This window comes from Hyla sarda, chromosome 6, assembly GCF_029499605.1.
Source record: "Hyla sarda isolate aHylSar1 chromosome 6, aHylSar1.hap1, whole genome shotgun sequence".
NCBI lineage: Eukaryota > Metazoa > Chordata > Amphibia > Anura > Hylidae > Hyla > Hyla sarda.
The window spans coordinates 174,045,388-174,069,336 of NC_079194.1; the positions used below are offsets into that span (position 1 = coordinate 174,045,388).

At 42.1% G+C, this 23,949-nt stretch overlaps 1 protein-coding gene across 1 annotated transcript in view; it reads right to left on the reverse strand.

Annotated features, from left to right (window-relative positions):
• The window catches only part of CDH13 (cadherin 13), a 973,781-nt gene that overhangs the window by 568,902 nt on the left and 380,930 nt on the right, over positions 1-23,949 (reverse strand). The window contains exon 4 of the mRNA XM_056525819.1: positions 10,515-10,631. Within this exon, the coding sequence (XP_056381794.1) occupies positions 10,515-10,631 (117 nt within the window). The remainder of the gene's footprint in view (positions 1-10,514; positions 10,632-23,949) is intronic.

The following is a 23,949-nucleotide window of genomic DNA, read 5'->3' on the forward strand; positions in this document are numbered from 1 at the left end:
AGCTATGACATCACAAGCTCCAGGCGCCAGCTCCAGGGTTCGGAACAGTTTGTTCCAAACGCTGAGCAGCGGAGTAGCCCGTTAAGTGCTTGAGGATAATAAATGAGTACTCTGGTCCTTTATTTTTCTTTTCTATACAGATCACTATTTTCTAGCCTCATTGCTGTGGAGCCTCGTTCTGTGAAATTCTGACCCAGTGGGCAGTAAAAAAAATTGTATTGACCCTGGCCATTGCTACTACTCCAAGTCCCCAAGTATCTACCATAGCATACACTGTGCTTCACACCGACAACTAAAGTTACCCACCCTTTTCGGCACATGACTTGACTTGACTTTTACACAGAAACCACAAAACTAATAGAGTGGATTAAACACAAGACCCAGAAGGAAGGGAAAGGGGGGGGGGAAATATAAAGGGGAAAGGGGATAAGAGAAGGAACAAAGACAGTTATGAGGGTTGGCGACCAGAAAAGCAGTCTCAAGGCTCCCACACAGAAAGAAACAATGGTATAGAGTTGTTTAAGGAAGTCATAAGGGATTCCAAAGAGCGAATCTCGCGCATATGGGCTAGCAAGTTTAATTCAGAAGGAGGAAGGGTATTCTTTCAGCATCTGGCTATGAGAGTTTTCGCAGCTAGCACTATATGCATGAAAAGCTTAAACGGTTTCTTAGACAAAGCCCTGCAAGACAAATGCAAAAGATAGAAGATAGTGAAGCAAGCTTTGTACCATACGCCAAAAATCTACTATAAGGGGGCAAGACCAAAAAATGTGGAAAACCGATCCTAGTCCCACACCACAGCACCAGCACTGGGGGGGGGGGGGGTAGTAGGATTCAGCCTATTCAGCAGCTCCGGGGTGTGATCTGACCCCATCAGCATCTTATATTGTGTCTCCTTATATGGGGTGCAGATAGAGGCCTTAGATGCCCGTTCCCAGATAACTTGCCATTGCTGGATAGTGATGGTAGTATTCAGAACCTCCTCCCACTGAGAGAGCGATGCAAAGGAGGGTCACTATCAGGGGGATGGAGAAGGAGAGAGTAAATATTGGAGAGAAGTCCCCGAGCCTCAGGTCCATTATGGCATAACCTTTCAAAGCTGGTGGGCCAGGAGACAACCACAGATTTCAGGGAGGAAGTCATGTAATGCCTGAGGTGCAAGTAATGGAACCGCTCAGATAGAGGGATTTCCCTGCTAGAGACCATCAAGTCAAAGGACAGGAGAGAACGAAAGAGGGGATCCACCACATTAGCGCAAAAAAACAGACCACGTGAGCCCCACTCCTGCACCATACCCAAAGACAAAGCAGAAGGGAAACCAGTATGGTAGAGGAAATACCGCATAGGTGAGAAAGGAGAGAATAGTTTAAACTTCCAACAGCCGTAACCCCACACATACCTAGAGAAGGACATGGGACCCAACAAAGAAGTCGAGGACAGTTCAGGGGGAGGGATACACCACAAAAGAGTATTAGGATGTATGGGGGACAACCATAATTTCTCTAGCTCCATCCAGCAACTATAGGCATGGTAGGTGGACCATTCTGCAAGGCGGCGTAAATGTGCATCCCACTCATATTTACTCAAGTCAGGAACCGCCAAGCACCTTATAGATCTGCTGCCCATCATAGCTGACATCGGGAGGCGGTCCCGCTTCCTGTCCCATATAAAATGAAAAATAGCCGATTAAAAGGAAGGCAGGGCAGAAAGTGGTACATGGACCGTTAGAGTTTGATGCACAGTGCAAAAGAGAGGGTTCGATACACAGTGCAAAAATCTGTGGAAATAGCAGCAAGGGGTTCGATGCACAGTGCAAAAATCTAAATATTCAGTCAGGCAAGCCTGAATCGACTCTCAGGAGGGCAGAGACTTAAGCAAAGATTCATTAACACGCCAATGACAGGGCCGAAAACAGAGGATGAAGGAGAGAAGGAAAAAAGAACAGGACAGTGATCAGACCAGGAGATGGGCTCTAAGGAGACAGTCGAAAGCATGCGGACCATCAGGAGATTACAAAGAAAATAGTCGATACGTGTGTGAAATCTATGGGGATGGGAGCAAAAACTAAAAGAAAAATCCATTCTCCAAAGATCGTACAATGACGAAGCTCTGATAATACGTGGAAAAAGTGAGGCCAAGCGCAACTGGATAGGAGGAGGAGGCAAGACCTAGAAATGATGACAGCAACCCCAGACACTTTTCTATCAGAGGTAGCAGAAAAAGACCTGAGGGTAGAGATGTTGGAAAAATTGGAAAAAATCCAGAGCGGTTAAAATGTGTCTCCTGAAGGAAAACAATATCGGCACGCAGCGTAGGTAACTCCCACTGCAAAAGGTGCCGTTTAGGGGGGGAGTTAAGGCCCTTAACATTCAATGAGACACACTTAACCATCCTGATGAGGTAAGTGGTAACAACGCCATTAAAGACTCACCCAGAAAGCCAGGAGTACCATCATGAAGGGATCGCCAGACAGACTGCAGCAGAAGGAAGGGGAGGCAAAAGAACCTGGGAAAAAAGAAGGAAAACAAAGGGGAAGAAACAAGAGGGGAACACAAAAGCACACAGAACACGCAACAAGGCGACAAAGCTACTGTGAACAAAACACAAAAATTACGAATTACAAGGGGGACCATTGACCCGAAGGCCAATGCAGAGGACAAGACCATAAAAGAACAAGAAAAACATGGATCCCAAAGAGATTGTCACAGCCTCGGAGGCGTAAAAATGGAGGAACGTTAACGGAGAACAGCCACCAAAAGAGAAAAAAAAACATTCCGAGGCCGAGCCAATAGGACACAAGCATGAAAACTACAAGTGACCAAATATGCAGAAACAGTTGAATCATGTAAACAGATAAAAATATAATGTAACATATTCATGTAGCTGAATAAAGGGGAGAACCAAAGTCCAAGGGAAGTCCCGAGTCCACAGTCTAGGGAGAGAAAAACTACGCAGGAATAGTATTGCTCGCGAATATTCTCAATGCAAATTTTATTTGCGAATATCGCATATTCGCAAATTCGCAAATATTCGCGAATATAGCACTATATATTCGCAATTACGAATATTCGTTTTTATTTTTTTTCACAGTACACATCACAGTGATCACCCCTCTCTGCTTCCAGCTTGTGTGGTGTAAAGAAGGCTCTAATACTACTGTGTGAGATTGGCGTGCAAATTTTCGCATATGCCCAAATTAGCATATGCTAATTTTCGCATATGCGAATTTTCGGATATGCACATTTTCGCATATGTGAAAATAAAACGTGAATATTACGAATATGCAAATTTAGCGAATAAATGACTAATATTTGTCCATATATTCGCGAAATATCGCAAATTCGAATATGGCCTATGCCGCTCAACACTACACAGGAACAGTTTTTTGTGACTGTCCAGGCTTACGAGGTCAAACAGGCTGCCACACTGGAGGAAATGGAGGGGGGGTAGGTGAGATCCCAATCCGACATCTGAGGAACAGGCAGATCCAGTGTTGCAGAACAGAAGGCTGGCAGCGAAAGAACACAAAATAGCAGAGGGTCCATCACGTCTGGCATGTAGGGCAAATGGAAAGTTCCACCTGTACGGCACTTGATTAATGTGTGCAGGGCGGCCAGGAGGGGCAGAAGCATCCATCTTTTCCGGAGGGTGAGCCAGGAGAGGTCCTGAAATAATTGAATTGGAGTTCCATCAAAGTCATAATTCCGCAGTGTGCGAGCCTTGGCCATATTCACCTCTTTGAGCTGGAAATCGTGAACCCAACAAATAATGTCTCTGGTGGGGCTATTAGCAGACTTGGGGCGCAGAGCCCTATGGGCCCTATTCAGCTTAATCATGTGAGAAGAAGGTTCACCCAAGATGAGATTGAAGATAGTTTCCAAAGTCACATGGAGGTCCTCCTCCCGGTTCACTTCAGGGAGACCACATACCCAGATGTTATTACGTCACCCCCTGTTGTCTAAATCCTCCACATGACCATGCAAATCACTGAGGAATTCCATTTGTGAAGCAATAGTAGACTGAAGTTGAGCTATATAAGCCCTGGTAGAATCATGGGCGTCCTCCAAACCCTCAACCCTGTCAGAAACATGCTGGAGATCCTGGTGGAGGGAAGAGATTTCTGCCCTACAGGTGTCTTTAACTTCAGCAATTAAGGAGCGGAAGTCCTCTTTGGTGGGAATTTGAGATAAAAGCTGACTCAAGTTGGGAGGAGCAGGAGAGGGAGCAGAAATGCCTGAGCACTCCAAGTCCATGTCAGACATATTTTCCCATGGCAATTTACCATCTTGGGGCTCCTGTAGCTCAGGTGCAGCACTGTGGCCCCTCTGGGTGGAGAATTTTGGGGCCCCTGCATTCAACCTACTGGCCGACATATATCTCTGCTGTTTGGGGGATGCTGACATAGGAGAACAGATAGGGGGGCACAAAGGGAGCGCAAAGGGGAGTCAGGTGGTAGGGACCAGTCCTCAAGCAGTGGGGATAGCTCAAGTGGACCAGCAGGCTGTGCTGGAGAGGATGAGTCTGGGGTGAGAAGTCCAGCAGGGGGTGCCCGGGTGCAGGGATGAGATGGTGAGGAGCCCTGCATCACCGAGGCCCAAGATGGCGTCTCACAGTGCAGAGAAGAGGAAAGGGCTGAAGTCCCAGTGGAGGTGAGCGGAGAGTGCTGCGGTGGGGGGAGCTTCCCTCCCCAGATGACCGGGTGAGTGGCAAACTCACCATTGTTGGCTGCGTGCCTGGAGGAGCGTCACACTGCAGGTCAGTAGAAGCGGGCACTGCCAGGAGCTCCAGAGAGTCCAGAGAGGAGCAGAGACAGGAAGCACCCATGACAGCAGGTTGGCCCGAGATCTGTCCAGAGGTAGTTGCGGAGGAGCGGGCAAGTCAGGGACCAGAGGAGGAGCAGATCTAACTGAGCGGGAACGAAGGCCAGAAGCAGGGCCTACAATGGTGGATAGGCAGCTCTGGCTGGACCTGGAGGATGGCTGGAGGAACCGCGTGATGGTCCCAGGAGGGACAGAAGCCTGCCAGTTAGTTGGGGGAGATTTCAGGTGCTGTTGGGAGGTCCTCCTCATCTAGGAATAGCTAGGTCACCGTAAGATAGAGCTAGTTTTCAGCCTCAGGAAGTAGGAGCGAGCTCAATGTGCGGCCATCTCCTTCAGCACCAGGCCACCCCCCCACCCTTTTGTTTTGACCTCTTCAAGATGCAGGGCCTACCTGCAGGGATGCCATCATATATTTTGGGGCCCCTTACACAGCTCAGGCCTGGGCCCCTTGACACCCCTCACAGTACTGCAAATTGCACATATCATGTTGCACGTCCTACAGCGTACAACATGATACCAGTTTCAGCAATACAAAGGGGGCCGCTACCCCCGTGCACTTTTATCCCCCCCCTTGATCAACCCCCTGTGCTATATTATTTGCCCCCCCTTTGATCTCCCCCGTGCCACTTTATTTCCACCCTCTGATCCCCCCACCATCACCACATTATTTTTCTACCTCTGATGCCACCCTGCAATCTTACTGACACTAAGCTGTCCGGCAGGCTCAGATGCAGGAACTCTGCGTATTAGCGAGCTCCTTTGCGCTGCACTGAATGGTGATGTTCTCCCACACCGCAGATTGATGTTAGGGGGGGAGGGGGTGTCACTTGTCAGAGCCGGCAGCCACTGTTGCTAACTTTAAATCAATGAGCAGCGCCAGCGGACGTACAGAAGCAGGCAGGGACATGGGTGAAAACCACAGGGCCCTGATGCAAAAAATTGCCCTGGGCCTCCCCCAATCTTTCATGATCACCACAGATGAACCCATACTGTCCCCATAAAAAATATATGGAAGCAGTATAGGGAAGCTAATGCTATATTAGGCAGTATAGGGGCATACTACTACATGATAGATCTACACCAAAAAAACAAGGGTCCACGTGCCGCTAAAAGGTCATTTTATTAACACCAACCAAATTAAAAACATGTATATGAGGCATCAGGAGAAAACCACAAGTAAGCACAGAGGCTATAACACACATGAAATTCACAGATAATGAGAGAGATTTATCAAATCTTGTGCAGAGGGAAAGCGGAATAGTTGTAGATCGCTTCTTTAATTTTTAGGCCTTTTTAAAAATAAAAGGAGCAATCTGATTGGTTGCTATGGGCAACTGCTCCACTTTCCCTCTGCACAGGCTTTGATAAATCTCCCCCATTATCTATGAATTTCATGTGTGTTATAGCCTCTGTGTTTACTTGTGGTTTTCTCCTGATACCTCATATACATGTTTTTAATTTGGTTGGTGTTAATAAAATGACCTTTTACCGATATGTGGACCTTTTTTTTTTTTTTTTTTTTTTTTGTGCAGGTAATTTGTTTTGAAGTTTTACCCTTACAGTTACAGTTGCCAGCAGATCAGCCAGGCATTGTGGAAGTAATGGTGGCAGGTCCCAGGGGGGGTCCTCATAATTGTGACTGCTGCTACCATGATATTTATACCACTTGTGTGAAGTATACAGTTGTGTGTGTGTGTGTGTGTGTGTGTGTGTGTGTAAAATGCAGTGTATGTGTGTGAACTATATCCCCATAAGGACATCAGGACTTTCTTTTTTTCCTCCTCACCTTATAGCCATAATACTTTTAACTTTTTCAACCTTCAGACCCATATGAGGCTTGTTGCATTTTGCGCCACCAGTTGTACTCTGTAATGACATCACTCATGCTACCATGAAATATACAGTGAAACAAAAAAACACCATTTTGCTACTTTTGGGGCTTCCGTTTCTATCCAGTGCACTTTTCAGTAAAAAGGGACATTATCTTTATTATGTAGTTCCATATGATTACAACATTAACCAATTTTTTATTTACAAAAAGCAGTATACTTAAGATCATCCTCCTTTGACCCCTATTACAAAAAAAACACAATTTTGCTACTTTTGGGGGCTTCTGTTTCTACCCAGTGCACTTTTCAGTAAAAAGGGACATTATCTTTATTATGTAGTCCCATATGATTACAACATTAACACATTTTTTTTTTTTTACAAAAAGCAGTATACTTAAGATCATCCTCCTTTGACCCCTATAACTTTAGAATTTTTCCATATACTGTCTGCCGATCTTAGCGGCTAGTAAAGATGACAGATTCCATTCAAAGGGGTATTCGGGCCAAATACATCTTAACCCCTATCCAAAGGATAGGGGATAATATGTCTGATCGCCAGGGGCCAACCACTGGGACCCCCCGCGATCTCCATGCAGCACTCTCATTATATGCGGACTGAGTCTCCAGTCTCAGAAACCTCATTGTTTCTGGGACTGGAGACGTGACATCATGCCACGCCCCCTCATGATGTCACACCATGTCCCATAGACATGAATGGAGGGGGCATGGCATGATGCCATGAGGGGGCATGTCGAGACATCACGAGGGGGCGTGGCATGACATCACCAATGGAGAGAATTCCGAGACTGAAGACGTAGCCCCGCATAGAATGTGGGTGCTGCACAGAGATAGCGGGGATCCCAGCGGCAGGCCCACGGCGATCAGACATCTTATCCCCTATCCATTGAATAGGGGATAAGAGGAATTTGACTGGAATACCCCCTTTAAATACACATATTGAATTAGAGACTTTAAAAGCAAAGCTTTAAAGTTGTTAAAATGTTTTTGGAATCCCAGTTGTCACCATGATTTATTAAGATTGCTAGATGTGACTGTATCCTACAACAATATTTACCCCTCTCTATTATGTGTCTGTGCTACTATGTAGTAGACTGCACATTTACCTCAGGCTGTGCCTTAAAATTGGCAGTATACAGCAGGTATGAGCTACAAGCAGTCAACATGAAAGTGGAAGTGAAAGGTGACATTCCAGGAGCTTGTTTGTAAGTTATGGAAGAATATTACTGCGCCATGTAAAGATCTTCCATGCTGAGTGCAGATCAGTTGTAGATGACAGCAGTGACTGCTCCACCGCTTATTCAAAATTTAGTGCAAATCTAACAGAATATCAAATGATCTGAACATCAATATATACAAAATACAAGAAAAAATAACTAAAAGCATTTAATTCATGTAATGACCTAGGATTAATGAGGCCAAAAAGATTATAATTCTCCATAGCCACACCGGAGGTCTCAAGCCTAGTGATCCAGTCAATGCAAAACTACGGCTATGATGAAGATGCCTAAAAATAAAAGATTTTTAATTTGCCCCTTGGTTCTGTCTACTCAGGATCCTGGTCTGGTCTTCTGAAATCATTGTACAGTACTGTGGTTCAAATGAAAGATTATCAATTGGATTATAAAGTTAAAATGAGCAAATATGATGATAAAGAATGATGGATAGATAGATAGACACATTAGTTAAATAACGAGCCAAGATAAATAGACAGACTGACAGACATATAGACAGACAGATAGATAAATAGATAGACATACACATGAGTTAAATCATTTACAAAATAATAAATAAATTACAGACCGCAATAAAAGCAAGTTCTTTACCCCAGCCACAAGTATCAGCATCAAAATAACACATTTGGTGACATCAAGTGATATGAGCAGCCTCTAAAATCCAGATTTCTTAAAAATCATATCTGAAAGGTAATAACAGAGATTTAACCAAACCTCTCAATTTGCCCTTTTTTAGAATATTACTTTTCTGTCAAAGCGCCTGAACTTGACATAGAAAAAAAAAAACAGAATTAAGGAAGGACAACGGGCAATCAGCAGTAAATACATTTCTTTACAGCTTTTAGCTTGTCATAGAAAACCACTACATATCCATCATTGTTAATGGAGCCCTGACAAATAGCCCATCATTGTAATTAAAGGCGAATTGTATATGCTGCTGCTTTTCGCTTGATGTGGACAAATATATTGGAGGAGAAGCATATGGATGGGGACCAGAAAAAATGGAATATAATATCCCCTTTGCTGATGTTGGCGAGCCAGAAGTAAGGGACATCAATAATGACCACCATTTGTCACTGGCGCCATCTGGACACAAAGGCGGAAGCTGCCAAGAGTGTATTAAACGTTTTAATTTCATTGTCATCCCTTAAGATTGCATATCCTATGTGATTTGTCAAATAACAGCTCTGTATGTCCTCCAAGAGGCTCGCCAAGCGCAAGCAATCGCTAGTTAATGAAATACATAGACAAGCCGTTAAGTGGCTCAACACAACGTTGCCTCGCCAGTCAATTCATTCCCATGAACGCGGTATCAATTATAGCGACCTAAATTACAACTGTACGACTGAGCAGCGTTTAATTGAAAGGCTGGATGGCTACAAATCCCCCACAATTACAGAGCCCAAATTGGACCTTGTCAATAGCAACAGCAAATATGTGGATTGCAGATTAGAATTAGCATGTCTGGTGGGTATAAGGGATCTCTACTGCCAGTGTGACGTTTGGGTATTGGGCCTTTAATGGTTTTATAAGCAACCACAAGGCATCATATCTATTTCATAAGAGACTCACCACTTGAATGAGGTCTTTTTTATGCAAACATTGTATACAAATCCAATAAAAAGAGAATACTGGATCTTTCATCCATAGTCATGGTTGACAGCCCCCCCCCCCCCCCCCAATAAGCAGAGCAGGAACACCAGAAACGTGCACCTGAGCAACAGCACTGTTTCACACCAGTGGGCGTTTCATCAGGCCCCCGGTGAACGGCCACTGGGGGCTTGACGAAACGCCCACTGGCATAAAACAGTGTTGTCGCTCAGATGCACGCTTCTGGTGGTCCTGCTCTGCTTATGGCATGGAGGTGTCTTCTGTATGTCCATGAATATGGAATAAAGATCACAGCAAGAATGTCATGGTAAGTGCTTCGTTTGTTAAAAGTGTGCATACATGAAGTCTTTGGTCTATATTGTGAAGCACCACTGAAGTAAGCTGGTCTGCCTTTTACCCCAGTAAGGCTAAAAATGCACCAGTGTGAACCTGTGGTTCACGTGGGCAGTGCCAGTTACTTTCTACCTGTAGCATCGTATACAAATGTAGCAGAGCTTCCATCATAATGATTTCCAAGATTTTACAGAGGATTATGCAGGATTAGAAAAATGTATTTCAGAAACAACTCCACTTCTGTTTGTGGGTTATGCGTATTGCAGATGGGTACCATTAAAGAAAATGGAAATGAGATGCAATACCAAGCACAACCTGTAGACAGGTGTAGCGCTGTTTTGCAAGAAAGCTTTTTCTAACCCCAGACAGTTAAATGAAGAGGCCAAGGCCAAGAGAGCTTGGTGCGCCAGAATGCAATTCCATTGTTAGCAAATAAGAGATAGGAAGTGTCATAAAACTGGAGGGGAAAGCAAACAATGTACTCTTTTGTCCGGGATGGCAAAATTCAGCACCATAAAGGGGAATAAGTTTGATCTTTGCTATGGGGTTTTCTCTGTCAAAAAGGAAAGGAACATTCATGAACACATGTACAGACATAGTTTTAGAAGGAGAACTGCTTTATTAGGAAATTATTAGCAGCCAATTAGTGAATAGAAACTGAAACTTACCTTGCCAATAGTTTTTGGAAATGGTGTCCTCTGATTCTCCGGAATTGAAATAGGGGGTGCCAAAATTGATCTCCTATGTCTTAAAAGTGCAAGATGTCTTGGAGCTTTGAGCACGTTCTGTAGGGGAAAAGTAACATTCAATGTAAAAATTTTATTAAAAAAATTACGTAAAGGTGTACCAAAAAAAATGAATATGTGTTATGTCTAGTGTAGGGACAGGAAAGCATGGCTGTATCCTTCCAGAAATAGTACCACACTTTCCCCTGGGTTATGTTTGGAATTGCAACTCAGCTACATTGAAGTGAATAGAGCTGGGCTGCAATATAACACCCCTTAAAGGGGTACTCCAGTGAAAACCTTTTTTCTTTTAAATCAACTGGTGGCAGAAAGTTAAACATATTTGTAAATTACTTCTATTAAAAAAATCTTAATCCTTCCAGTACTTATTAGCTGCTGAATGTTACAGAGGAAATTCCTTTCTTTTTGGAACACTGATGACATCACGAACACAGTGCTCTCTACTGACATCTCTGTCCATTTTAGCAACCATGCATAGCAGATGCATAGCAGATGCATAGCAGATGCATGCTAATGTATGCTAATGTATGCTAATGTATGCTAATGGCAGCATGGTGGCTCAGTGGTTAGCACTGTTGCCTTGCAGTCCTGGGGACTTGGGTTCAAATCCCACTAAGGACAACAATAAATAAAGCGTTATTATTATTATAATAACGCCAGCAGAGAGAACTGTGGTCGTGATGTCATCAGAGAGCATTCCAAAAAGAAAAGAATTTATTTTGTAGTATTCAGCAGCTAATAAGTACAGGAAGGATTAAGATTTTTTTTATAGAAGTAATTTACAAATATGTTTAACTTTCTGCCACCAGTTGATTTAAAAGAAAAAAGGGTTTCACCGGAGTACCCCTTTAACTCCTTAACCCCTTAAGGACACATGTCGTACTGGAACGTCATGTGTCCACTCCCGATCTATAACGCGGGGCCACGGCGTGGCCCCGTGTCATAGCGGGTCGGGCCCGGCCGGGACCCGTGGCTAATAGCGCGTGGCATTGATCGCTGTGCCGTGCGCTATTAACCCTTTAGACGCGGCGTTCAAAGTTGAACGCCGCTTCTAAAGTGAAACTGAAAGTATGCCAGTTAGCTCAGTGGGCTGTTCGGGATAGCCGCGGCGAAATCACGGCATCCCGAACAGCTTACAGGACAGCGGGAGGGCCCCTACCTGCCTCCTCGCTGTCCGATCGCCGAATGACTGTGCAGTGTCTGAGATCCAGGCATGAGCAGTCATGCGGCAGAATCATCGATCACTGGTTCCTATGAGAAACCATTGAACAATGTAAAAGATCAGTGTGTGCAGTGTTATAGGTCCCTATGGTAGCTATAACACTGCAAAAAAAAAGTGGAAAAAAAAGTGAATAAACATCATTTAACCCCTTCCCTATTAAAAGTTTGAATCACCCCCCTTTTCCCATAAAAAAAAAACACAGTGTAAATAAAAATAAACATATATGGTATCGCAGTGTGCGGAAATGTCCGAATTATAAAAATATATAGTTAATTAAACCGCACGGTCAATGGCGTGCCCGCAAAAAAATTCCAAAGTCCAAAATAGTGCATTTTTGGTCACTTTTTATATCATGAATCAATAAGATCAATAAGTCCTATCAATGCAAAAATGGTACCGTTAAAAACTTCAGATCATGGTGCAAAAAATGAGCCCTCATACCGCCCTATACACGGAAAAATAAAAAAGTTATAGGGGTCAGAATATGACAATTTTAAACGTATACATTTTCCTGCATGAAGTTATGATTTTTTCCAGAAGTACAACAAAATCAAACCTATACAAGTAGGGTATCATTTTAACCGTATGGACCTACAGAATAAATATCAGGTGTAATTTTTACCGAAAAATGTACTACGTAGAAACGTAATCCCCCAAAAGTTACAAAATGGCGTTTTCTTTTTCAATTTTGTCTCACAATGATTTTTTTTTCCGTTTCACTGTAGATTTTTGGGCACAATGACTGACGTCATTACAAAGTAGAATTGGTGGCGCAAAAAATAAGCCCGGTCCTTAAGGGGTTAAGGACCCAGCCAATTTTCACTGTAGGACACGGCCATTTTTTGCACATCTGACCACTGTCACTTTAAACATTAATAACTCTGGGATGCTTTTACCTTTCATTCTGATTCCGAGACTGTTTTTTCGTGACATATTCTACTTTATGTTAGTGGTAAAATTTTGTCGATACTTGAATCATTTCTTGGTGAAAAATTCCAAAATTTGATGAAAAAATTTAAAATTTTGCATTTTTTTTTTAACTTTGAAGCTCTCTGCTTATAAGGAAAATGAATATCCCAAATAAATGATATATTGATTCACACATGCAATATGTTTACTTTATGTTTCCATCATAAAATTGACGTGTTTTTACTTTTGGAAGACATCAGAGGGCTTCAAATTATAGCAGCAATTTTCAAATTTTTCACAAAATTTTCAAAATCTAAATTTTTAAGGGACCAGTTCTGTTTTGAAGGGGATTTGAAGGGTCTTCTTATTAGAATTATCCCACAAATGACCCTATTATAAAAATTGCACCCCTAAAAGTATTCAAAATGACATGTAAAAGATTTGTTAACCCTTTAGGTGTTTCACAGGAATAGCAGCAAATTGAAGGAGAAAATTTAAAATCTTCATTTTTTACACTGGCATGTTCTTTTAGACCCAGTTATTGAATTTTTACAAGGGGTAAAAGGAGAAAAATCTTCCTAAAATGTGTAACCCAATTTCTCTTGAGTAAGAAAATACCTCATATGTGTATGTCAAGTGTTCGGCGGGCACAGTAGAGGGCTTAGAAGGGAAGCAGCGACAGTGGGAATTTGGAGAGTGAGTTTTTCTGAAATGGTTTTTGGGGGGCATGTCACATTTCGGAAGCCCCTATGGTGCCAGAACAGCAAAAATAAATAAACCCACATGGCATACTATTTTGGAAACTACATCCCTCAAGGCACGTAACAAGGGGTCCAGTGAGCCTTAACACCCCACAGGTGTTTGACGACTTTTCGTTAAAGTTGGACGTGAAAAGTATTATTTTTTTCACTAAAATGCTATTTTTCCCTCTAATTTAAAATGTTTACAAGGGATAATAGGACTAAATGCCCGCCCAAATTTGTAACCCCATCTCTTCTGAGTGTGGAAATACCCCATGTATGGACATCAAATGCTCTGCTGGCGCACTACAATGCTCAGAAGAGAAGAAGCGCCATTGAGCTTTTGGAAAAAAAATTGTTTGGAATGGAAGTCAGGGGCCATGTGCGTTGTTTACAAAGCTCCCCGTGGCACACAAGCTGGTGTAGCCCACAACTTTTCCTTTTCATAAGGTGTAAAAGGAGAAAAAAAGCCCCCCAAAATTTGTAGTGCAATTTCTCCCGAGTACGGAGATACCCCATATGTGGCCCTAAACTGTTTCCTTGAAATACGACAGGGCTCCAAAGTGAGAGAGCTCCATGCGCATTTGAGGCCTAAATTAGGGATTGCATAGGGATGGACATAGGGGTATTCTACGCCAGTGATTCCCGAACAGGGCGCCTCCAGCTGTTGCTAAATTCCCAGCATGCCTGGACAGTCAGTGGCTGTCCGGAAATGCTGGGAGTTGTTGTTTTGCAACAGCTGGAGGCTCCGTTTTGGAAACACTGCCATACAATACATTTATCATTTTTATTGGGGAGGACAGTATAAGGGGGTGTATATATAGTGTTTTACTCTTTATTATGTGTTAGTGTAGTGTTTTTAGGGTACATTCGCACTGGCGTGCTACGGTGAGTTTCTCGCTAGGAGTTTACGCTGCGGCGAAAAATTTCCCGGGGGGGGGGGGGGGGGCAAACCTACAGCTGTTTCAAAACTACAACTGCCAGCATGTACTGACAGACTGTGCATGCTGGGTGTTGTACTTTTGCAACAGCTGGAGACACACTGGTTGGAAAACCTTCAGTTAGGTTCTGTTACCTAACTCAGCATTTTCCAACCAGTCTGCCTCCAGCTGTTGCAAAACTACAACTCCCAGCATGCACTGATCGCCGAAGGGCATGCTGGGAGATGTAGTTATGCAATAGCTGGAGGTACGCAACTACAACTCCCAGCATGCCGAGACAGCTGTTTGCTGTCTGTGCATGCTGGGATTTGCAGTATTGCAACATCTGGAGGGCTACAGTTTTAGAGAACACTGCAAAGTGATCTTCAAACTGTGGTCCTCAAATTCCAGCATGCCCAGACAGCAAACAGTTGTTTGGGCATGCTAGGAGTTGTAGTTTTGCAAGATCTGGAGGGCTACAGTTTAGGGACCACTATATAGTGGTCTCAAACTGTAACCCTCCAGCTGTTGCAAAACTACAACTCCCAGCATGCCCAGACAGCTGTCTGGGCATCCTGGGAGTTGTAGTTTTGCAACATCTGTAGGGCTACAGTTAGAGACCACTGTATAATGGTCTCAAACTGAACCCTCCAGATGTTGCTAGGCAACTCACTGGCTTCCGTCGGATCCAGTCGCACGTCATCGCTGACCGCCGATCTCCGTCGCCCACAGCCTCCGTCGCCCGCCCGGATCGGTAAGTGGATCTTCGGCACCGGTCTCCTTTCGTTCCCCATTCTGCCCCGCCTATTGTTGTTGGGCAGGACGGGGAAAACGAAAGTTAACCCCCCCGCCCCCGATCTGCTATTGGTGGTCGCGTCTAGACCACCAATAGCAGGGATAGGAGGGGTGGCACCCCTGCCACCTCACTCCTATGCCTTCAAGGGGATCATGGGTGTCTTAGACAACCGCAATCCCCCTTATATTCTGGGTCACCGGGTCACTATAGACTAGTGTTGCTCGCGAATATTCGCAATTCGAATATTATTCGCGAATATCGCATATTCGCAAATTCGCGAATTTCGCGAATATAGCGCTATATATTCGTAATTACGAATATTCGTTTTTTTTTTTTTCTTCACAGTACACATCACAGTGATCACCCCTCTCTGCTTCCAGCTTGTGTGGTGTAAAGAAGGCTGTAATACTACTGTGTGAGACTGGCGTGCTAAAATTCGCATATGCTAATTTTCGCATATGCGAATTTTCACGTATGTTAATCTTGCATATGCTAATATTCACATATGTTAATTTTCGCAAACGCGAATATTCGCATATGCGGAAATAACACGAGAATATAACGAATATGCGAATATTCGCGAATATAAGACGAATATTCGTCCATATATTCGCGAATATTCGCGAATTCGAATATGGCCTATGCCGCTCAACACTACTATAGACCTGTAATGACCCGGAATCGAGCAAATCGCAAGTGTGAATTCACTTGCGATTTGCCACGATCGCCAACATGGGGGGTCTAATGACCCCCCTGGGCGTTTGCACGGGATGCCTGCTGAACGATTTCAGCAGGCATCCCGGTCCGGTCCCCGCCCGGCACGCGGCAGGGGCCGGAATTCTCCATGACGTAACTGTACGTCCTTTGTCCTTAAGTACCAGGGTGTCATGACGTACGCGTACGTCAAGGGTCCTTAAGGGGTACTACTGTGGAAAACTTTTTTTTTTTTTTAAATCAACTGGTGCCAGAAAGTTAAACAGATTTGTAAATCACTTCTATTAAAAAAATCTTAATCCTAACATTACTTTTTAGGGGCTGTATTCTAAAAAGAAATCCAAAAAGAAATGCATTTCTTGTAATGTCCTGACCACAGTGCTCTCTGCTGACCTCTGCTATCCATTTTAGGAACTGTCCAGAGAAGCATATGTTTGCTATTGGGATTTTCTCCAGTTCCTAAAATGGACAGCAGAGGTCAACAGAGAGCACTGTGGTCAGGACATCACAGGAAATGTATTTCTTTTTGGATTTCTCTTTAGTATACAGCCCCTAAAAAAATAACTTTCTGGCACCAGTTGATTTAAAAAAAAAAAAAAAAGTTTTACACGGTAGTACCCCTTTAAAAACAGATGAAGCACTGTTATTGTAAGAAAGCAGCCAAGTATGTTTAATGCTACCTCACAAATTTATTTATCTTGTCTTATTTCATTGCATAATAATTTTTGAAGAGCTTCAGGGATTTTCTTCATTTTCAATAGTCAAATGTTACAATTTGTATCTGAAGACTTTATACGTTGGTCTTTGCTTGGAAACTTCATTACATTTTCGTCATGGGAATAAGCAAGAGTGTTGTAAACATATCGATCTGTCATTGGAAGCATTTAAAGCAACATGAAAGGTAGGCCCTTCCGGAGCTCATTATTAGAGACTAGAGTTGATGTTGCATTCCTGGTCATTTAGAGAGTTCAATAAAATAGTCTTGATGGTGTCAAACTGTCTAGCGGTGAATGTAAGTCAAATTATTCCCAAGTTTTGCATTGATCTTTAAGAAGAATTTTCAAGAGTTTATTTGAAAAGCTTTAACTGAGTGTCCTTAAACCATGAGCAGCCGGAAAAAAGTAGGACACATTTCACAAGACCTAATGTGATACACATTACTCAGATAACACAAGTTTAAGAAGTTTGTTCAAAATTGACTTTGCAGATGCTAATATTCCTGTAAAACTGAATTTTATTGGATTTATGACAAACTAAAAATAACATTATAACAGTATATAAGCTGATAATTAATCATTTCTTATACAAGCACAAAAAGTACAGCAAAGCATCCGAATATTCTAATATACATTTTAAATTGGCAATTACAAAGATCAAGGTCAAAGGGCTTGTCACTTCAGAGACAATCCTTTCCCATTCTCTATTCATCTTCTGGTAGACTAGACCAGACATTTTAGATGAATGGATGTCCATGTCTATGGTTCTGGTTCATATTGGAGGAGGGGGTTGAAGATACATTCCAAACCTCATGACTAGGGATGAGCAAATCGAATCTGACGAATCCAAATTCATTACAAATTTCAGGAAAAATTCAATTTGCAACAAATGGGAATATCGACATGATTCAATGGCACGAATCGCTTCATTAAACTCCAGTTAGTGCAATCCAGGCTCCAGGGCATCTAAAATGGTGGATTGACATGTGAGGACATGGGGCAAGGAGTCCTGGGAAGGCGGGAACAAGGGTAGGCGGGATGACCCTGAATCAAATTCAGCATGCAGCCTATCAACAGCCAGTCACCCCTGTGATGTTAAAGCCCTATATAATCGGCAGCCATATTGCGGCATTACTTCAGCATTTCATTGCAGAGAGATAGATAGGGACAGACAGTGCTGTGTGTTGGCCAGAAAAGCTTTTTTCCAGCTACAATTTACCTCCTAGTCACATCAGCGTTCTGTTGTACAGAGGGACAGACAGCAGTGTGTGTTGCACAGAAAAACATTCTTACTGCAGCGATTCACCTCCCAGTCACATCAGCGTTCTATTACAGAGATGGACAGAGAGGAGTGTGTTGCACAAAATAGCACCGATTCAGCTCAAGCACAAATCCTGCCTAGAGGAACTGATAGGGAAGGGAGTGAGATTGAGAGAGAAAGCACAATTTTTTTCAGGACATTGTGTGTCCTGTACAGGACCCTGAAGAAGCTCCTGTCCTCTACATAGACAGTGATTTACAGCTCCCAGCAGATCTTTCCTACTTTTATATGTAAGGACTTGCTTTATCTATATTAGTTATTCCTCACTTTTTCCCATATTTGGATGACATTTTGGTGGCTATAGAACCAGTTACCGTTATGGTCTCAACATACAATGGTTGTCCTGGAACCAATTAATAGTGTAATTTGAGGGATCAATGTACTAGAGTCCTAAACAAGTGTTGGTCAATGGAAACCACTTAACGTGTATCAGGCCTACATGTTATCAGTTAAAAGGGTTCTCTAAGCTATAAAAACTCATTTTCAAATATGCTATTATGGAATTCTGAGTAAAAGGAGGGCCCTCCCCACTTAAGACCCTTAAAATGTTCTGAAACCTGTAGGACCGAGTATGATTATTCATGGCAGTGGAAACTGTGAAATGTTGTTTTGCCCTATGATGACATGGAAGCTGGCCGGTTTAGCAGTGTTTCCTGATTACAGATAATTATTAGTGGCTCCAGAAACCTGTCGCAGCTTATTGTCAGCAAAATTATATATTTTTTTTCCATGGTGAACAACCTTTTTAGCTAGCAGTAATGGCATTCCAAATGGATCTTGGTGGTAAAAATATGACTCATAAAAAAAAACAAAAATAAACTTTTTGACATGAGTAATGATTTTATGATTTAACTGTAGCTCGTAATGTGTTCTCATGGACTTTCCTCCTTTTGTTGCATACTAGAGAAACAGTTTTAAAATTGAAGGTTTCTCACGTGCTAATACATTTAAGGGTGCCCACTACATTACTTTTAATTGGCATGGTCACCTCCCTTAAGATGATGCACCATAAAAATATGTCAAACACAGCTGTCTTTACATAGATTCAGGCAAAAACTGTGGAATCAAGGGTGCTAGTTTTGGATATTCAAAAACTAGCAGTGCTGTCCATTCAGTAATAGTAAGTGGTATTCTTGACTGCACAGATCACACCCCTTTAAGGCCAGCAATACATTTACAGACCCAGTCAATCCTAAAAAGAACATGCCTGAAGCAGCATGAAACAAAGGGACTTTCTTGTTACAAATGACTGATTTACTGTAAAACGCTGGTGCTTGACTGACCGATCTAACTCTATACAGTACATATATAGGGAAAAAGCCACCCGGTGATTTGAAACCACAGCAATTGAAAGCATATCATAGTTCATTGTAATAATAGAGCCTGTTACTGATTCATGCTGCCTGCGGTTTTGGCAGCATGAAACTCTTGACAGGTTCCCTTTAATATGTTCAAAAACCAAAATGATGGAGGAGTAAATAACTACTCAATTATTGTTCCATTGCTGTTTGCTGTGGAAACAACTTATTTTGTAGGAGCTCAAAAACATTACTGTAAATTTATATAGTGCCTGGATATTGATACAAGTCAATATACTGTATATAGTTGGTAGACATCAAACCATCGAACCATCGAACCATCAAATGCAACCTAATATTCTACAAAGTAAACCTAGAAAAAGGTAACAAAAAGATGTGTAGGCCAATTTCATTATTGAAGATGGAAGATTTCTTTTAGCATTTAGAATAAATTGCTGGCTCCCTGGTACATCATATATCTATAAAACTTGCTCACTGTCTAAAGGTATACAACTGCATTTATGATGTTTATATCAAATTCCACCAGTCGTAATTTTCTTGCATTATTGCTTTTTGAGGCCAACTAACCCTTTCTATGTGTGTTTAAGCTGCAGATGATTGCATCATTTCGTCTTCTCGATTTCGGGTAAATTGTAACCAAGGATCAAGTAGCATTCTTATCATTCCTTTGAAGGCTAAGGTTGTTCTTACTACCTTGTACAGCCTTCAATATCAAACTTACAAAGGAATAACATCCAATATCTCCTAGAATAACATCTAACACTTAGCGCATATTGTATAATGTTTCTTTAAAAAGCATCATAACAAGTCTAATGGTCTTCATACAAGGTAGTGGGAAAAAATATATATATATATATATAGTAGATTAATTGTTTGTCTGTGAGTTTGAAAAAGACCACTTCTGAAAAAACCCTTGAGACTCACTGTGATCAGCAGTTCACTGCTGTCACATGGTACAATTCCAGATAAATTGTAGTATTACACAAGATTTATTCAATAATAGACAAGCATCTAATATGTGGCCAAGTCCACCACAGTGTAAATCACTGCTCATTATTAGTTCAGGACAAAAAGTAGCAAAAAAGTTAGCTCTGGTTAGCATTACCCACCTTCTATAGTGAAACTGGCATGAAGTCCACAATTTTATTGTGAGCCATGAGAAGGAGGCAAAAAAATTCTCCTCTGATTCTGATGAATGTTCTAACAAAGGCCATTAGGGGCAAGTAAAAAAAAAAGAAAAAAAAAGGTGGTGCACACCTTGTGAGGCCCACTGGGCTAGGGTACAGAAGACAGGGTGGGTGATTGGACTTTTACCAGATAGGGTTGTGATCTGGGCCTAACACCAACAGATGTATACAGTAATGTATGTGACGAGGGTCAGCTGCAGGAGGTTCTTCCAGACTTCCAAACATCATCCAGTATACAAGACTTGGTACTGGACATGAGAGACTATCAAAAATTCTAATTGCTTAGAATAACGTACATTTATTGAAACCAGAGCAACGTGTTTAAAGGGGTACTCCGGTGGAGAAAAAATGGTAAAATCAACTAGTGTTAAAATTGAGACATTCGCCAGTGTATCCTTATATGAAGGACACACCAGAGCCCGCACACCAATGCCAAGGTTTCTCAAATGGCACGGGACCTAACGCTAACCTACCTGTGCGTAAAAAGCAAAAAACAGGGGCCAGTGGGCAATTACAGCAGCACTAGGCCGACATGCAGCCTGCTCCCAGTTACCTCCAGCGTGACTGAGCACACATACAATGGGAGGAGGGAGAGAGGCTACAAGCCTCACCCAAGTTGGCTGATATAGGTGCATGGCCTCACAGGTGCAACCTTAATGCTGCCTGGAAAATGTTCAAGGCGCATTAACATATGGAGTTTACACACCTCCAAGTATAAATTTAAACAACAACAAAAAATGTGGTCTCAAATGGCTGGAGGTGCTCAACCCCAAATGCAGTTGTGCATTTATACTGGGGGAGCAGATCCTGCCCTTGTAGTCCGTTGCTAGGGGCGATCCCCAGCATAAAAATGCATACAATGGAGGATCAACAAAGAAAGCAGAAGCTGATCCAGCACTTGGGTAAAAAGTTGCAGCTTTGTTGAGGTCCGAATCCGAAATACAAACTTCCCACGGTAAAACCGACACCCTTCCTTGTCATACGCATTTCAAGCGCATGCGCGCTCTTCCTCAGTGACGTCATGGGTCTATTGGGCAAGGACTTAAATCGTACCGGCACAGGTGAGAGGTAAGTATACCTAATCACACCGTCCTAGGTTCTCGTGCTTGCACCGCTAGAACACACGACCAGACAGAGACTAAGTATACAAATACAAATCTTAAAAAGGAGGTTTCTTTTTTAAAATATTACAACACTGTATTCATCACCACATAAGTGTCAACACGTTACTTATATTTTAAACAACACCAAGACCATTATTATTCTAGTTAATGGGTGTTATATCTTTTCGTTGCATTGTGATGACCATTATACCGTTAATAAAGGAAAAGCAGTTCACGCCTGACATTCATCCCAAACGGGGTGTGAGTGCCAAGGGTGAACTGCCAGAAGGCTCTATGTTCCAGCCTATTTCTGATACAACCTTGTCTTATACCAGTTTTTATTAGTTCTATTCCATAGATTCTAAAGCCAGAAACATTGCCATTGTGTATTATTTGAAAATGCAGAGATGCGGCGGATTTGTTTCTGTTTAACGCCCCTACATCATTTAGATGTTTGAGCGCTCGTATTTTTAATTTACGCGTAGTGTAACCTATGTACTTTAAGTTACAATGTAAGCACTCTATCATGTACACTAAGTTCTTGCTGTTACAATTCATGTAATTGTTGATTGGATATTTCTTGCTGCCCTCTGCATTTTCAAATTCCTTCACTGTTTTTACAAAATTACAGGTGCGGCAAACTCTTTGTCCACACCTGAAAAAACCTTTTTGCGTAAGCCACCCTGTGTTATTCAATCGGGATCCTTCCACCAAACTTGGAGATAAATGATTCTTTAATGTGGGGGCTTTTTTAGGGACAATGTGACAACCTCTATCCAATATTTTAGCCATAATTTCATCTTGTCGTAAGATATGTAAATGACGGAGTACCATGCTTTTTATTTTACTGAAATGAGGTGAATATGTCACAGACAAAATTGGTTTATTATCAAGTTCTTTTTTATTTCTTCTCCCATGGATTAACTCACTTCAGTTTTTTTGTAAAACTATCCTCTTGGCTCTTTTTAATGTTTTGTTTGTATACCCTTGTTCTTTCAGTCTACTCACCAAATTCTCTGATCGTGTATTGTATATTTAATTGTTCTAACAATTTCTTTTAAATCGCGTCAGTTCTCCCACCGGAATAGCTTTTATTGTATGTGTTGGATGATTACTCTTAGCTCTCAAGAATGTGTTGCCTGAAATTGGCTTTCTATGTGTGGCTACTGTAATGATGTCTCCAACTGTACTGCTTAATTCCAAATCCAAAAATGTTATTTTGTTTTTGTTTATATGGTGGGTGAACTTCAAATTGTATGGGTTAGAATTGATGTATTGTATGAACATTGGCACAAGAGATTCTTCGCCCTCCCATATTAGGAGGAGATCATCAATGAATCTCCCATACCAGTGCACATTTTGACTGTATGGGTTGGAATTTGAAAAAATGACCTGGGACTCCCAATAGGACATGGTCAAATTTGCCAGCAATGGGGAATGTCTTGCCCCCATTGAAACTCCACTTCTCTGTAGGAAAAACTCCCGATTGAATACAAAGTAATTACGGGACATCAAAAACCAAACTTTGATAAATTCACATAACTCATGTGTGTAATTTCCATGATTACTAAGATGGTGGTCCAGAGCATGCATGGCTACCATCCAGGGAATGTTGGTATAAAGTGACACAACGTCACAAGATAGCCAGGCATGCTCCGGACCCCATCTTTTGTCAACAAACATTTTTAGAATATCTCCTGAGTCCTTCAAGTAGCCAGGGACACGTTGGACCAGGGGTTGTAATAACTGGTCTACCCACATAGATAAATGCTCCAGCAATGAGCTACCACTGGATACAATGGGTCTTATAGGTGGAGGATTCATCCCTTTTTGTGTTTTGGAAGAGCATACATTATAGGATTGAAAGGTTCTTGCAGATAAAGATAATCCTTTTCTTTCTGTGTGATCACATTAAGGGCTATTCCTTCATCCAGCAATTTTACAAGTTCCATCTGATATATTTCAGTCGGATCTTTGTCCAGAGAGACATAGACAGTTTCATCTGACAGCATAGTTTTTATTTGTTTTATATAAACATCTTTATCCATGACTGTAACCACCCCACCTTTATCCGACATTTTGATAATTATGTCATCATAAGATGACAATTCTTTTAATGCTTTCCTTCCCCCTCGGGACAGATTGTCCCTGCCTCCTGGTGAGTGGGAGATGACATTGCCCATGGCAACCAGATTTCTTTCTATTGCCTCCTGAAATCTGTCCATGCTCTCTGTTCTGGATCAACCTGGGTAAACATATGGGTTTTTACTTTTATGCCAGATGTTTTTATTTATTTTTTCTTCCCTGCTATTTGTTTCATTAGCCAGCTCTTGTAAATCACACAAAATAACCTGTTCACTGAATGTTAAACCTTCAAATTCATTAGACACATGTGGTTCATCTTGTGATC